The sequence below is a fragment of the Gossypium hirsutum genome, chromosome D10 (assembly GCF_007990345.1).
Source record: "Gossypium hirsutum isolate 1008001.06 chromosome D10, Gossypium_hirsutum_v2.1, whole genome shotgun sequence".
In the NCBI taxonomy this organism is placed as follows: Eukaryota; Viridiplantae; Streptophyta; class Magnoliopsida; order Malvales; family Malvaceae; genus Gossypium; species Gossypium hirsutum.
Window position 1 is genome coordinate 64,428,973 of NC_053446.1, and position 17,707 is coordinate 64,446,679.

At 33.8% G+C, this 17,707-nt stretch overlaps 1 protein-coding gene across 1 annotated transcript; it reads left to right on the forward strand.

The window, feature by feature from the left end:
- Positions 1-8,822: 8,822 nt before the first annotated feature.
- On the forward strand, positions 8,823-15,784 carry LOC107943602 (disease resistance protein At4g27190-like). Its single transcript, XM_016877376.2, has 6 exons — positions 8,823-8,834; positions 9,546-10,082; positions 10,200-10,709; positions 10,815-11,799; positions 12,275-12,411; positions 15,296-15,784. Exons 1-6 carry the CDS (start codon positions 8,823-8,825, stop codon positions 15,782-15,784), a joined length of 2,670 nt encoding a protein of 889 aa, XP_016732865.2.
- Positions 15,785-17,707: the final 1,923 nt, after the last annotated feature.

Genomic DNA, 17,707 nt, shown 5'->3' on the forward strand with positions numbered 1-17,707 from the left:
TTCCATTTCCAGTTAAAATAAAAATTTTCTCAAGTTAATTGTTTGAGGAGTAAATTTAAAAATAATAATAAGATTGTTTTCTAAATTATTTTTTCAAAAAAGAGTCACATCGCTTTTTTAACAAAAAAAAATATTGACTAAAATATTAAATTTTTAACTTATTTGCGTGACAACTTATATTGTAGTTCATGTGCATGCTAACATAACACATTTATTTTATATGTCACATCAATAAATAATTTAAAAATTATAAAAATAAAGATACATCAAAATTAAAATTTTTAAAATATAAAAATTTAAAAATTTAACATAGAATAGATTGCTATGTAGGTTGTCGTGTTTAAAAATTTAACATTTTAATTAGTATTATAGCTTTTTAAAAAAATTATTTCAACTCTTTTTCAAAAGGTTAATGATCAAATTGTATTCTTTTTAATAGGTTGAGGGCCAAATTTAACTAAAAAAAGAATAAAGATCAAATTGACACAAATATAAATGTTGACTGTAAGCCTTTTTTTATTTATTCCTATCTCTTATAAATAAAATTATACATAATGAGATATAATATTCTTTTAAAATATATATAATTTTTATGTTACAAAACATGTTAGAGAACAGATATTTATAAATAATTAACTATTTATATAAATTAAATTAAATTAAATCATTTGTATTTAAAATATTAAATACTAAAAACCAATAAATAAGATTAGAAAACCAAAAATCGAATAAAGAATCAAATTTTACTAGATGTTGAGGCTTGTTTTACACAGTTTCCTTAAAACATATTTGTCCTCTCCTATGGTACTTGGAGAAACATTGGTCGACTATCTCCTATGATACAACAACACGATGACCGAAACAGTAGCACCTCTACAGAGACCAATGAACAAACCTTGCATTTTTCTATCACCGAAACATTGGAAAATATAGAGAGGAAAAGAGAAGAATTTTCGAGAGCAAAATAAAGTTGGTTTTAGAGAGTCTTTCAGTGTAAAAAATTTTGAAGAATTCTTAAGCATTCAAGATGGAGGAATTTTGGAAAACCATAATTAAATATACAAAATATGTATTAAATGAGCAATTAAATCATAATATGTCTTTTTTAAATTAGATTATATATATATTTGTTGAGAAAAATGAATTTTGTGTTGGGCTTAAAATATCCATGTATTTTATTTCTGAATGATTTAGATTAATTGCTTTTTATCAAATGGTTAATATTTTTCCAACACCATGAAAAGCTGATTTCAATAAGTTCCTGTTTATAAATCATCAGCAAAACACAATAATTGGTGTAATGGCCCAAATTTACCCGGGCTCAACAAACCCAAAACAGACAAAAAATAAAACCCAAAAAATAAAAAAAGTCTAAATACCAAGCCCAAACTTACACTATCCAATTACAACCCAAATGCAACAAAAACACTAGTGGCCAAACTGCCCAAAAATTAAACCATTCTCAGCAAAAAAAACCCCTAGCCTTAACCCTCTGCAGCTGCCGCCGCCGCACCTTTCCCACGCGCGCCACCACCGCCACATCAGCTTCCGTACCTGCAAGCAAGACAAAAAGAAGGATAACAACAGCAAAAAAACGGATATGGCAGAAACAAAAAAGAAAAAGAAAAATATTGTAAAAAACGGCTATAAAGGCCAAAAAAATGTATTCTTGAGGGTGATTTTTGAATGTAAAAAAGCAATAGAAAATCAATACAAAATAATCAAAAATTTCAAACAAAAAAAGAGAGATTTAGAAGGTAGTTTTTTTTCTCTTTCTCTGTTTTCGTTTGTTTTATTTATTATTTTTTTCTTTCCTTTTCTAAAAAGAAACACAGAAAATAAAAAGGGACCGAAAACTCACCTTTTTAGAGGGAGGGCTGAGAGAGAGTTGAGAGAGAAGAGAAGGTTTTTTTTAAAAAAAAAAAAGAGGTTACGAATGATTTTTTTAAGGTTTTTTTTAAACTTATATAAACACCCCAAAACGACGTCGTTTTGAGTTTGGCTTCTGACACCTAAAACGGCGTCGTTTCACCCTTGACCCGCGTGTGACCCGACCCGCTCCAGGGGGATCCGCGTGTTTTCAATTTTTCATTCCGGGTTTTCCGGTTGTTTTAATTTAGTCCCTTTTTTACTTTTTTTTTCTCTTTATATATTTGGCCATTGATTTTGTGGCGTGTTTCAATTTAGTCTCTGGCTCGCTAAAAAGGACGCGTGTCGAGGAGGTCAGGTTATTTTCCCATTTGGTTCTCGTTTGTTTTTGTGCCTTTCGAATTAGTCCTTTGTTCTTTTTTTTTTATCTTAATTTTTCCTACTAATTTAATTTGAGTAGCAATCGGGTCCTTTATTCATTTAAATTCTTTATTTTTTTTGGTATTATTTTATTTTTAGTTTATAACTGTTTTTTTATTGTGTATCTTTATTTATTTTGCTTTATTATTATTACTTTATTACTCCTTTTTATATATTTGCTTAAAATTGGATTGTGTATGTTTATTAGTTTTTTTTTCTTTTGGTTATCATTCTTTTACTTTTAAAATATTTAAATCTAATATTATGAACATTTACTTTATCTATTTACTTATTTATTTATTATTCTTTTACTTTTCAAATGCTTAAATTTAATATTATTTACATTTGTTTTATCTATTATTCACTTTTTTTTCTTTTACTTCTAAAGAAATTTTAAATTCGATATTATTCGTATTGGTTTTATTAATTTATTTTTTTTATCTATCCATCAATTTATTATATATATATATTTTTTAATTAGATACCACTTATATTCATTAAGCAACTTTCATTTTCATTTATATTTTGAATTATTTTATTTATTGTGTTGTGATGTTATAAATTGATTTTTTATTATTGCTATATTCACTATTATTGCCATAGTATTTGGTCATTTACTTGTTATTTAGCATCCTAATATAAATGTCCTACTCATAGTCATATCACATTATTTCATTATCATTGTATTATATATTATGTTCGCACACATTTGTCCATTTTTTTTATACACGATGCCCAAATTAAACATGTATGCCTTTGTAAGTGTTACATTAATATTTCATTCGGTGCATAAAAAGGAAATTGTTTTAAATAAGCAATATTTCGTATTTTGGAATTCGTAAAGTCGTTCCCTAACTTACGGAGTTTCGATCTTCTCGATAAATCCAAATAAATGAACCTTTTAAAACATAAGTTTTTAAATAACCTCGGGAATTAAGAAGAGATCATGTTCTAACTTACAGGATCTGGTTTCATTCTAAAACCGAGATAATTGAATATCTTTTAAAATAAATAAATTTTCGGTGTTTATTCTCATTTCGAGGATTTAAGATATTGCGTCCTAACTTACGGGAAGTAATCCTTTTTCTCGATTAACGTGAAATTTTCTTTTGTAAAAATTCAATTAAACGATATTGTAACAAAGGATCGTATTTTAAATCTCTTCAAAGTTTTCAATTTTCGATATTAAAACATTAATTAATCAATTAGGTACCAATTTTTGGCGAGACGAGGGTGCTAATCTTTCCTCGCACGTAACCGACTCCCGAACCCGTTTTTCTCAAATTTCGTAGACTAAAATCATTGTTTTAGTAAAATCGAAACGTTTTATTAAAACGATTAAATTACAAGATGATCCGATCACATCTCGAAAAAAATATCAGTGGCTACTCTTGTTTTTTTATTTTCATTTTTAAAATAAAAGTCAACCCCTTTTGTTTCAAAATTGGTTTCGACAATTCGCAAAAGTGTGTTCCTATCTTCTGTCACCTTTACCAAAAGGGAAAATAATTGGCGATAGTGTTGCTTTCTTTTGTCAACTTTTTAGCTGTATCCACCAAATGATAAGAACTGCACTCTCAAGTATTTGTGTTTCTTTAGGATTCTATTGTTTACATCTCAATTTGTTTTTAGATTGAGTTTCCCTTTGTCAAATTACTTCTCGCATTACTCTGTTAAGAAAATTATCTTTTCGCTCGTTCGTAACTACGAGAACTAATCGCTGAATTCTTCTCTTATTCGTTGGAAAGGTACGCCATCTGCTTTTATTTTGGTTGATTTGGTCTTACTTCTTGGTTTACAGAAGCTTTACTTTTTGCTCCTTTTATTTGTAACTTTTTCTTCTAATTTTGTTTTGGTCTTTGTTGTCGCTCTGGTTATTCAGTTTACTTCTTGTTTGACCTCTCAATGGAGTCTGTTACTACCCTAGTTGGCTCTATTGTCACTAAAGCTGTAGAGTATACGATCTCTCCTATCAAAAACCATGGCAAATACCTTTCCAATCTATTGGCAACCTACAATCTTTGACTTTTCAAAGATATTTGTGTCAGAAAATTGGGCACCGAAAATCTAAGCATTTAAGGCATAGATTTTGGGTTGAAATTTAGCTTGGGATAATTGCAATTTTAGTCCCTAATTGTATAGTGACTTTACAAGTTGATCCTTGAGCTTCAACTATAAATAGGCCTAGTTATTTCTCATTTTCTCCATCCCACAAATGCCATTATCTACTTAAGGCATTATTCTCTCTCCTTATTTGTAAAATTTCACTTGTATTTTGGAGTGAAATATATTTGGTAGTGCCCGAGGACGTAGGCAAAATTTGCTGAACCTCGTTAAAATTCTAGTGTTCTTTATTGTTTATTCTGCATATTTTGCGAGTGTGATTGTAGTGATTTATTGTGCTATTAAATTACGATAGAGGGATATTCTGGCTAGGAAAGACCTGGTACTTAAGCGATCTTCGTGATCCACCTCTCTTTCCTGGGAATTGAACTTAGTGTGATTTTTTAGTACAATAATTTTACTCTTTTACACGCTTCTGTGCAACAATTGGTATCAGAGCTAGATTTGTACTTGGGGAATACGACCGTTTACGATACTATTTACGTATACAGTATTGTTCATCCACGACACTATTCACGTAGACGGTACTGTTCACATATACAGTAGTTGGGATCGAGGAGAAGAATGGCAGAGGCATCGTCATCAACAAAGACTACCGTGACCAATGCAAAATTTGAAGTAGAGAAATTTGATGGTACAAATAATTTTGGTATGTGGCAATGTGAGATCCTGGATGTTTTATGTCAGCAAGAGTTGGATATAGCTCTTAAAGAAAAACCTGACAAGATGGATGACAAAGAGTGGGCCAAGATCAATAGACAGACGTGTGGTACAATCCGCCTATGTTTGGCCAAAGAGCAGAGTACTCTGTCATGAGGGAGACATCAGCGAAGAAGTTGTGGGATACACTGGAAGAAAAGTTTCTAACGAAAAGTCTTGAAAATAAGCTTTATATGAAAAAGAAACTTTTTCGATTCACGTATGCACCCGGTATGTCGATGAATGACCATGTGAACTCATTCAATAAAATTTTAGCAGACTTGCTAAATTTGGATGAGAAATTTGAAGATGAAGACAAGGCATTATTGTTGTTGAATTCTCTTCCCGATGAATATGATCATCTTACCACCACATTGCTTCATGGGAAGGATACGATCACATTTGATGCAGTCTGCAGTGCGTTGTACAAATCTGAGACTCGAAAGAAAGATAAAAGAGATCACAGAGATACAACTGCAGAAGTCTTAACAGTAAGAGGTCGTTCACACAGCAACAAACCTGGTAGAAGGGGCAAGTCCAAAGGGAGACCCGCCAAAGATGAATGTGCTTTTTGTCGTGAGAAAGGACATTGGAAAAGGAATTGTCCTAAGTTACAAAAGGGCAAGGCTATTTCTAATGCATGTGTAGCGGAGCATGATGAGGAGTCAGACTTTAGCTTGGTTGGCATGGCAATGACATGTCATACAGATGAGTGGATATTGGATTCGGGATGTACTTACCATATGTGTCCTAATAAGGACTAGTTTTCTAGTCTTGAAGAACTAGAAGGTAGAGTTGTTTTTATGGGCAATGACAGTGTCTGTAAGACAATGGGAGTAGGTACAATCAAATTGAAGAATCACAACAGCTCAATCCAAGTCTTGACAGATGTTCGCTATGTACCTAGCTTGAAGAAAAATCTCATCTCATTAGGGGCCCTAGAATCTAAAGGGCTCACAGTCACTTTGAGAGATGGATTACTAAAGGTAGTAGCTGAGGTATTGACGGTGATGAAAGGCACTAGAAGAGATAACTTGTACTATTAAAATAGAAGTACAGTTATTGGATCAACATCAACAGCTTCTGCGAAAGATGCAGATTCAGAGGCTACCAGGTTATGGCATAGGTGATTGGGACATGCTGGTGAAAAAGCTTTGCAGACTTTGGCGAAGCAAGGCTTGTTGAAAGGTGCAAATTCTTGCAAATTGGAATTCTGTGAACATTGTGTTCTGGGCAAGCAGACGAGGGTAAAATTTGGTTCAGCAATTCACAGTACGGAAGGAATTCTGGACTACGTTCACAGTGACGTGTGGGGACCTACCAAAGTGGCTTCTTTGGGAGGTATGCACTATTTTGTTACTTTTGTTGATGATTATTCAAGAAAGGTATGGGTGTATCTAATGAAAAGAAAAAGTGAAGTTTTGGATGCATTTCTGAAGTGGAAGAAGATGGTGGAGACTCAGACTGGTCGAAAGGTCAAACGACTTCGATCAGATAATGGTACTGAGTACAAAAATGATCCATTTCTACAAGTATGTCAAGATGAGGGCATTGTGCGACACTTCACTGTTCGGGATACACCACAGCAGAATGGGGTGGCAGAACGTATGAATCGGACTATACTAGAGAAAGTTCGATGTATGTTGTCCAATGCTGGATTGGGCAAGGAATTTTGGGCTGAGGCAGTTACATATGCGTGCCATCTGATTAACCGGTTGCCATCAGCTGCAATAAAGGGAAAAACTCCTATGGAGATGTGGACTGGTAAACCTGCTACTGATTATGATTCTTTACATGTTTTTGGTTCCACTGCATATTATCATGTAAAAGAATCTAAGTTAGACCCAAGAGCAAAGAAAACATTATTCATGGGTATAACTGGTGGAGAAAAAGGATACCGTCTCTGGTGTCTTGATACAAGGAAGATTGTTTTCAGTAGAGATGTGACTTTTGATGAATCAACCATGATGAAGAACAAAGATTCACAAAAGGATGACAAAACCAGTAGTACTTTGCAGCAGGTGGAGCTTGAAAAGGTTAATGATGATCCAGCTAATATTGAAGAAACAAATGATGAAGAAGTTTTGACCCAAGAACTTCTACAGCCACAAGATTCAATTGCATATAGGAGGCCAAGAAGAGAGATTCGTAAGCCTGCTCGCTTTGATGATATAGTGGCCTATGCACTTCCAATTGCAGATGATGATGTTCCTTCTACTTACACAGAAGCAATAAGTAACCCTGATGGTGTAAAGTGGAAGCAAGCTATGAATGAAGAAATGCAGTCTCTTCATAAAAATAGGACTTGGGAGTTGGTGACACTACCCAAGGGAAAGAAGGCAATTGGATGCAAATGGGTATCTACAAAGAAGGAAGGATTTCCTGGTAAAAATGAAATTCGATACAAGGCTAGATTGGTAGCAAAGGGTTACGCTCAAAAAGAAGGAATAGACTACAATGAAGTGTTTTCTCTAGTTGTGAAGCATTCATCTATTCGGATTTTGCTAGCCTTGGTTGTGCAATATGACCTTGAACTAGTTCAGCTTTATATGAAGACGGCTTTTTTACATGGTGATTTGGAAGAGGAAATCTATATGACTCAGCCTGATGGATTCAAGGTTGCTGATAAAGAAAATTGGGTTTGCAAACTGACGAAGTCGCTTTATGGATTGAAACAATTTCCGAGGTAGTGGTACAAGCGATTTGATCAGTTCATGAAAGGGTAAAGGTACACAAGAAGTAAATTTGATCATTGCGTGTATTTTCAGAAGCTACAAGTAGGAAATTTCATATACTTGCTCTTATATGTTGATGATATGCTGATAACATCTAAGAGCAAAGTTGAGATTGAGAGATTGAAGACTCAACTCAATCTTGAATTTGAGATGAAAGATCTAGGTGAAGCTAAGAAGATTCTTGGCATGGAAATATGTAGAGATAGAGCTCAAGGCAGAGTTAGCTTGTCTCAGAAGCAGTATTTGAAGAAAGTACTATAGCAGTTTGGTATGAACGAGCAGACCAAACCTGTAAGTACCCTGTTGGCTTCTCATTTCAAGCTTTCTGCACAACTATCTCCTTCGATGAATACGGAACAAGAATACATGTTACAAGTTCCGTATTCTAATGCAGTGGGTAGCTTGATGTATGCAATGGTGTGTACAAGACCCGACATTTCACAGGCAGTTAGTAGAGTGAGTAGGTATATGCATAATCCTGGAAAAGGACATTGGCAAGCTGTGAAATGGATTCTACGGTATATTCTGAAGACCGTGGATGTTGGATTACTGTTCAAGCAGGATACTACACTTGGTAAAGGTGTTTTTGGGTATGTTGATTCTGACTATGCCGGTGATTTGGACAAACGAAGATCAACCACCGGTTATGTGTTTACACTTGCTGGAGGACCAATAAGTTAGAAGTCTACACTGCAGTCTACAGTTGCGTTGTCAACCACAGAAGCCGAATACATGGCTGTAACAGAGGCTGTAAAGGAAGCTATTTGGTTACAATGTATGGTTAAAACCTTGGGATTGGTTCAGGAGCATATTGACGTGTATTGTGATAATCAAAGTGCTATTCATTTAGCGAAGAATCAAGTCTATCATGCACGTACAAAGCATATCGACGTACGATTCCATTTTGTGCGGGAAATTATTGATGAAGGGAAAATTCGTCTTCAGAATATCAAGACTGCAGATAATCCCGCAGATATGATGACCAAGGTAGTAACAATAATCAAGTTCGAACATTGTTTGAACTTGATCAAAATCCTGCAAGTTTAACAGTTGAAGAAGGCACTATCAAGTATTGTTGTCGAAGGCAGAAAGAATTGTGTGAAGATAAGATTATCCTAATCAAATCTTTAAGGTGGAGATTAATGGCAACCTACAATCTTTAACTTTTCAAAGATATTTGTGTCAGAAAATTGGGCACCGAAAATCTAAGCATTTAAGGCATAAATTTTTGGGTTGAAATTTAGCTTGGGATAATTGCAATTTTGGTCCCTAATTGTATAGTGACTTTGCAAGTTGATCCTTGAGCTTCAACTATAAATAGGCCTAGTTATTTCTCATTTTCTCCATCCCACAAATGCCATTCTCTACTTAAGGCATTATTCTCTCTCCTTATTTGTAAAATTTCACTTGTATTTTGGAGTGAAATATATTTGGTAGTGCCCGAGGACGTAGGCAAAATTTGTTGAACCTCGTTAAAATTCTAGTGTTCTTTATTGTTTATTCTGCATATTTTGCGAGTGTGATTGTAGTGATTAATTGTGCTATTAAATTACGATAGAGGGATATTCTAGCTAGGAAAGACCTGGTACTTAAGCGATCTTCGTGATCCACCTCTCTTTCCTGGGAATTGAACTTAGTGTGATTTTTTAGTACAATGATTTTACTCTTTTACACGCTTCCGCGCAACACAATCATCAGCAATATGTTGATACCCTCACGGACCGAGCTGAGAGGTTGAGAGAAGCAAAGAACAGAGTGCAGCATTCTGTTGATGCAGCTAAACGAAACGGTGAAGAGATCGAAGGGGATGTTGGCAAATGGTTGTCTGCAGTCGACAAAAAGATCCTTGAACAAGTAGAGAAAGTGATGCAAGATGAAAAAAAAGTAAAGAAAAAGTGTTTCATTGGTTTGTGTCCTAATTTCAGGACTCATTACAAGCTTAGCCTGAAAGCTGAAGAGGAGGCAAAGGCTGTTGCCGAGCTATTTGAACATGGCAAGTTTGAAAGAGTTTCCTATCGTGCAGCTCCGCAAGGTACCGTGGTTGCACCAGTTAAAGGTTTTGAGGAATTCGAGTCAAGAATGTCAATTTTGAATGAAATAATGGAGGCACTAAAAGATGATAGCGTCAGCGTTGTTGGGGTGCATGGTATGGGTGGGATTGGAAAAACAACGCTGGTCAAAGAAATTGCTAGAAAGGTCAAGGACAAGTTGTTTGATTCGGTTGTCATAGCAACCGTAATTCAAGCCATCGATATTGAGAAGATTCAGAACCAAATTGCAGACTTCTTGGGCTTGAAATTTGAGGAACAGAGTATGGTTGGAAAGGCATTTCGACAATGATAAATATTGAAGAAAGAGGAGAGGATTCTAGTTGTCTTGGATGACATTTGGGGAAAGGTTGATATTGAGGAAGTAGGGATTCCTTTGGGAGATGAACACAAGGGCTGCAAATTACTATTAACTTCTAGAGAGCTCAATGTTTTATCAAATAGGATGGATGCTCGGAAAAATTTTCCCATTGGGTTTTTAAATGAAAAGGAAGCCTGGGACCTGTTCAAGAAGATGGCTGGCGAATGTGATGAAAGTTGCGATTTGAAGCCTATAGCTATGGGGGTAGCCAAAAAATGTGCAGGACTGCCGATAGCCATTGCGACAGTTGCAGGGGCATTGAGAAACAAAAGATTGTTTGAATGGAAGAATGCTTTACGAGAACTGGAGAGGCCTTCGTCAAGCAACTTCACGGGGATAACTGCTGCATATTTAGCTATAGAGTGGAGTTTTAATTATTTAGAAAGCGAGGAAGTTAAGCTGACTTTCTTGCTTTGCAGTGTAATAGGCCATAATTGTCTCGTTGAGGACTTGGTAAGATATACTCTAGGTTTGGGTTTATTTGATGGTGTCAACACTATGGAAGAAGATAGAAATAAAGTATTGACGGTTGTGGCTAATCTCAAAGCGTCTGCCTAGTTGCTTGATAGTTATAATGATAAGCGCTTTGATATCCATGATGTTGTTTGGGATGCTGCTATAGCTATTGCATTGAAGGACTACCGTATGCTTGTTTTGAGAGATCATGCTCCAAAGGAGTGGTCCGATAAGGAGAAAATGAAGACATGGAGTGTGATCAGCTTACGTTGTCCTCAGATTATAGCTAACCTTCCTAAGGAAATAGAGTGTTCAGGACTTTCCTTTTCCCATATGGCCTATGATGGCGCGGTTAAAATTCCTCTCAATTTATTCAAACAAACCGTAGGCCTCAAAGCCTTAAATTTGGTTGGAATGCAGTTTCCATCCCTCCCAGAATCAATTATTCACCTTGCAGACCTTCGCATGTTGTGTCTAAAAAAATGTGCAGTTGATGACATAACCATCCTTGGAGAGCTCAAGAGTTTAGAAGTACTCAACCCTTCTCACTTAGGTATCAAAGAACTACCTAAGGAGATGGCACAATTGACTTACTTAAGGTTGTTAGATTTGCGTTGGTGTAGACAACTCAAAATCATCCTACCGAATGTCTTATCAGGTTTGTCTAAATTAGAAGGATTATATATGAGTAGGAGCTTTGTTGAATGGGAAAAGGGAGGAGTAGTTGAAAATGAGAGGAAAAATGCAAGCCTTGGCGAATTAAACAATTTGCCTTGTCTAACTACTTTACATGTTCGTATTCTTGATGTCCAAATGATATCAAAACACCGGTTTGTTGAAACATTGGACAGATTCAGGATTTTTGTAGGTAATTATGGAGGATATAATTGTTGCCACAATTATGAATCTCCGAAAGCATTGAAGCTCAAGTTATATACAAACATTGATTTGGACAATGGGATGAAAATGTTGTTCATAAAGACAGAAGATTTGCGCCTAGAGGGACTTGAAGGCGTCAAGAACGTACTTGTGGAGTTAAATAATGGGAAAGATCTTCTAAATTTAAAGAGACTTCATGTCAAAAATGGTAGGCATGTCCAATATATCAAAACAAACAAAATTGGATTTTCTGAATTATGCTTCATCAAACTTAAAAATCTACCGCAACTCGTTAGCTTTCGCTCTCCAGACGAAAGGTGCTCCACTAAGCCCTCACCACTTTTCAATAAACATGTATTTATTTGGCTTTACTTATATTTTCTTATACAACTTTTATTTATATTCCCATTAATACTTCTAATAATAGAAATAAATAATATTGTGTAATGGTTTTTCCGGAGCTCAAAAATAAATTTTAAATCCAAAACAAATGAAAATTTAATTTTTAATTAATCCAAACCGATTGAGAGTACAAAGTAAATTCAATTTATTTTCAAATTATGTTACATACTATCTTTCCCTATCGGAAAAGAATTGTGTGCAAATATGTGCAATTTATTTTCCCTCACTTGGAAAGCTTGTAATTGTGTTCCATTAACACCAAAATAATATGGCACAACCAGACATGTCATTGGATTACGAATTTGAGGAGCTCGATCATCAAAGGATGCGGCAAGTTGGAGCATCTGTTATCACCCTCTCTCGCGAGAAGTCTGGTGCAGCTCCAATGCTTTACGATAGAGGATTGCAAGTGCTTAAGGTACATAACACTTACAGAGGAAATTGAAGAAGAAAGGAAAGATGTGATTTGCTTCCCTAGATTAAACTCCCTGCATATAGATGGTCTTCCAAACCTCATCTTCTTCAGCTCAGGAAACCATAATATTGAGTTCCCATTGTTGAAAGAGCTAAAGATTGAGCGTTGCCCAAGCTGGAATAAGGAAATATGTTTGGGTGATTATGTGAAAAGCTCAATTTCGTTTCAAATCAAAACAAATGGTAATTGACTCTTCTATTTTCATCATGGCTTAAATAATGATTTATAAAGTGACCATAGAGACGCCCTTTTCATTGTAGGTTGAGTTGCTCTACTGAAGCACATGGCTGCATCTGTTGGTAGAACGTGAAAGGTTATTTCAGTTTTTGTAAAACTAGTATTTGAACTGTTCCGTTTCACATTATAACCTCATAATTGTATTTCAAGTGCATCATAAATTAGAGTATGACAGTAAACATATTAAAGCATACTTTTTGGTTTCACAATTTAAATGATTTGAGTTAATTTGAAGCCATAAAAAAAGATAAATTCAATTATAAATTCTGATATTTGAAAATTTTACAATAATAATAAATAAATGCTTAATGAAGTAATTAAGATTATAAGGCAAGAAGCTCAATTAAGGGGAGCATTTGTAAATATTAGTAAAATTTACGGTAAATATTGTATGAAATAAGCAAATTTATTTATTAATTAACCAAATAGTTGTTTTAGGGTGTTAAATTAATATGATTTGTCTTGATTAAATGTATTAAATTTAATGTAACTATTTTGAATTTTATTTCGGGAATTGAATTGATCCGCAAATCATTATATTAAAAAAATAATATTTTTAATTTGGGAAGGTTTACTAGTAATAGTGCCATCTATCTATTGATAAAAATATATTATAATCAAAATAATATTTTAATGGTAAGCTTAGCTATCCTTTACCGTCAACATCCTTGATAGGTTGCTTATAGTATATATATAGATGAAGCTTTAGTTCAACACTAATCTTAATTTAATATTTTGATTATACATATAGACAGATTAAAATTATTTAGTTCAACACTAAATTAATATTTAGTTCAATGGCTAGTAGTGATTCTACTTCTCCACCACCAGGGGCAAGATAATCATCAGGGGGAGGGTGACACTTCTTGGTTTTACTGCTGAGCAATGACAATCTCTTCTGGTTGTGTTTGGTAATACACAATCCACTACCAATCGGTTGAATGAACATTCATTTTGAGGGGATTGATTAGAGCGGGTGAGAGACGAGATGGACTTTATTACTTCCAGCAAGTATCAATGGTCAAAGTGGTTTCCGATTAAAGCTTTATCTTCTTTGGAACTTTGGCATAGAAGATTGGGTCACCCTTCCGAGAAAGTAGTAAAGTTATTTTCTTACGTTAGTAACTCTAGAGATCATTTGAATAAAGCATGTAAAATTTGGCAACGTGTTAAACAAACAAAAAATAGTTTTCCATTTAGTGAACAGAAAGCCACTTGTATTCTTGAGTTAGTTTATTGTGATTTATGGGTTTTTATGATACTCTTTCATACTATGGATCTCATTATTTTTTGACATTGGTTGATAGTTTCTCTCATGCTATTTGGGTATATCTATTGGTTAATAAAAATGAAGTTTTCAAGCAGGGGAGAAGGTAGAAAATTTTTCTAAGAGGGTCGAAATTAAATTGTAATTTTTAATAGTCTATATCTTTATAATTTTTAAAGGATTAAATCAAATATTAACATTTTTAAGGAGGCTAAAGTGTAATTTTACCTTTACTAATTTAAAATTTTAAAATTTCTAAAGAGCCTAAATGGATGATTTTCCATTTTAAGGGGACTGGGGCCTTTGCCAACCCCTAGATCTGCCACAGTTTTCAAGATTTTCATGTCATTTTTTACTATGATTCATCGTAAATTTTCTGAATACATAAAGTTTGTTAGAAGTTATAATGAGACTGAATTCAATTGCTCCAAGATTATTTTCTTACAAATGACATTATTTTTTCAAACATCTTATGTTGGTACTCCTCAACAAAATGGGAGAGCAGATAGGAAACATTAACAAATTTTAAACGTGGCTTGTGTTTTGCGTTTTCAAGGAAATCTGTCTATATAGTTTTTGGGGAGTGTGTTTTGCTGCTTTTTATCTTATCGGTTGAACTCCTTCACCTCTTCTTCATCATAAAACACCCTATGAAATGTTGTTTAGTAGACTTCCTTTAATTGATGATCTTTGTGCGTTTGGTTGCTTATGTTTTGTTCACAATCAACACTCTAAAGGTGATCATAAGTTCACTAGTCAGAGTTGAAAGTGTGTTTTTGTTAAAAATAAATAAAATATATTTTGGTATAAGACATTTTGGGACTGTTGGCATGTCATTTTTGTGTTGTTTCCACGAAATGCAATCGATACATAAATTAATCATTTTGTCAAAGATGATAGCTAAACCTTGAAAACATTTCCTTATTTCTTGTCTGTTTCTACTTTGGTTAAATCATCCAAAAACATATATTATATGAGGAATAGGTGGTTGAAGAAAGAGAAAGCAAAAATAATAATAATAAAAGGAAATTAATTAGGAAAATGACCTTATATGAAAACACTCATACAATTGGATAACTCATTCACTCCACCTTTAAATGGAGAAAAAGAAAAACCTTGTTTATGTAATACATGGATACCTAATAATTCATTTATTTAATAACTTATTTATACTTGGGTATAAGACATTTTGGGTTGTCATTTCTGAGCTGTTTCCATGAAATACAATCGAAACTTCCTTTCCTATACTTTTAAAGCAAGTAAGAAGTCGTCTTTCTCAATTTATTACTATCTGGCTTTGCTCTGTTAGGAAGAAAAAAACAGAAGGTTGTTGGATATGCTGATGCAAACTGGGGATTAGATTTTGATGACCGGAGATCCACTACTGGATACTGTGTTTATTTCGGACATACACCTGTGTCATGGTGTATGAAGAAACAACAGGTTGTTGCTCGGTCTACTGCTGAGGTAGAATACCGAAGTCTTACTGCAGTTACTAGTGAGGTTACGTGGCTTTTGTCGTTACTTCAAGAATTACATGTTCGGTCTAATAGTATTCCCAATATTTGGTGTGACAGTTCTGGGGCAGTTGCGGTTGCTGCTAATCCTGTTCTTCATTCAAAGTTTAAGCATGTTGAGTTAGATTTATTTTTTGTTCGTGAGAAGGTTGTTGATGGTACGGTTGCCGTTGGCGAGGTTCCAGCGTGTGATCAGGTCGCTGATGTTCTCACTAAGCCACTTTCGCTATCGAGTTTTACTCGTTTTCGGAGCTTTCTACGGGTCTTGCCTGTGGAGAAGATGGATGAATATTAGAGTATTAGAGAATATGAGTTGTTAGTTAGTTAGAGAGTCTGGTAAGGTTGTTGCTAAATTCAGAATAGTCACCAAAAGTCTATAAATACTGTACATTAAGAATTAAAAAGTTAAGCAAATTTGAATAAATAAAACAAGAAGTTTATTCTATTATTTTCTTCATTTCACTTTCTATTTGGATAGATTTCTTCCTTTTATCTTCTTCTTTCAGTAAGCAAAATAAAAAAAAATCATAAATTAGAGTATGAAAGTAAACATATTAAAGCATACTTTTTGGTTTCACAATTTAAATGATTTGAGTTAATTTGAAGCCATAAAAAAGAAGAAGATAAATTCAATTATAAATTCTGATGTTTGAAAAATTTTCAATAGTAATAAGTAAATGCTTAATGAAGTAATTAAGATTATAAGGCAAGAAGCTTAATTAAGAGGAGTACTTGTAAATATTAGTAAATTTTACGGTAAATATTGTATGAAATAAGCAAATTTATTTATTAATTAACCAAATAGTTGTTTTTGGGTAAAAAAATGTAGTAATATGTTACAGTTTTTAGGGTGTTAAATTAATATGATTTGTCTTGATTAAATGTATTAAATTTAATGTAACTATTTTGAATTTTATTTCGGGAATTGAATTGATCCGCAAATCAATATATTAAAAAATAATATTTTTAATTTGGGAAGGTTTACTAGTAATAATGCTATCTATCTATTGATAAAAAAAATTATAATCAAAATAATATTTCATGGTAAGCTTAGCTATCCTTTACCGTCAACATCCTTTATGGGTTGCTTAGAGTATTATATATAGATGAAGCTTTAGTTCAACACTGATCTTAATTTAATATTTTGATTTTACATATTGACAGATTAAATTCTTTTGAAGTTTTATAAGTCAGAAATTTTTTATTTTGAATAGTCTACTTACATTTTAATCCATTAGTATGTTTAATCACTTTAGGTGCAAATATATTTCGTGTACCAATCTAATCATGCACTATAATAGCTAATTTTAATTATGGTTGGTGGTTGATGGTTGTTGGATTTGGTGAACTCTCAAGTGCTCGAGTCTGCTGATCTAAAGGTTGTGGCCATTCATCTTTAATTTCAGTGTCAGCAAAGGTTTGAGAAGGTTGCTAGTCATCCTAATTCCAAGTGTTCTCCCCATCAAAAGTTACATCTTTGGTAATCACAATTTCTTCGTTAAAGGATTAAACAGTTTTCATGCTTTAGATGTTTCACTTACACCTAGAAACACACACTTTTCTCCCTTGTTATCAAGCTTCTTTCTCTTTGCATCTGGAATATGTACATAAGCAATGTAACCAAAAATTTTGAAGTGATCTATCGTTGGTGGTCTCCTTCCACACCAAGCTTCTTCAGGTGTCATGTTTTGAACAACAAAAATTGGGCTTCTGTTCAAAACATGGATGCTCCAATTTACTGCTTCTAGCCAAAATCGTTTTGGGACCCTTCCACCAGCAAGCATGCTCCTTACCATATTAAGTATGGTTATGTTTTTCCTCTTTGATACGCCATTTTGTTGGGGGGTATATGCAGTAGTAAGCTCTTTTTGAATGCCATGACTCTCACGAAATGCTTCAAATTCCTTGGAGCAATATTCTCCTCCACATTAAGTGCGAAGAGCTTGAATGGTTTTCCTGATTTCATTCTCAACAAATGCCTTGAAGCTAGTAAATGCACTAAATGCTTCTAATTTCTCCTGTAAGAACTAAACTCATGTTTTCCGGGAATAATCATGAATGAAAGTAAGGAAATATTTTTTTACCTCCATTAGATGATGGTTTTATTGACCCTTAGATATTTGAATGAACCAATTCCAGCCACGTTTTGCTCTCAAAGACTTTCCTTTGGGAAATTGTTCACGATTTTGTTTGCTAACAACACAATCTTCACACACCT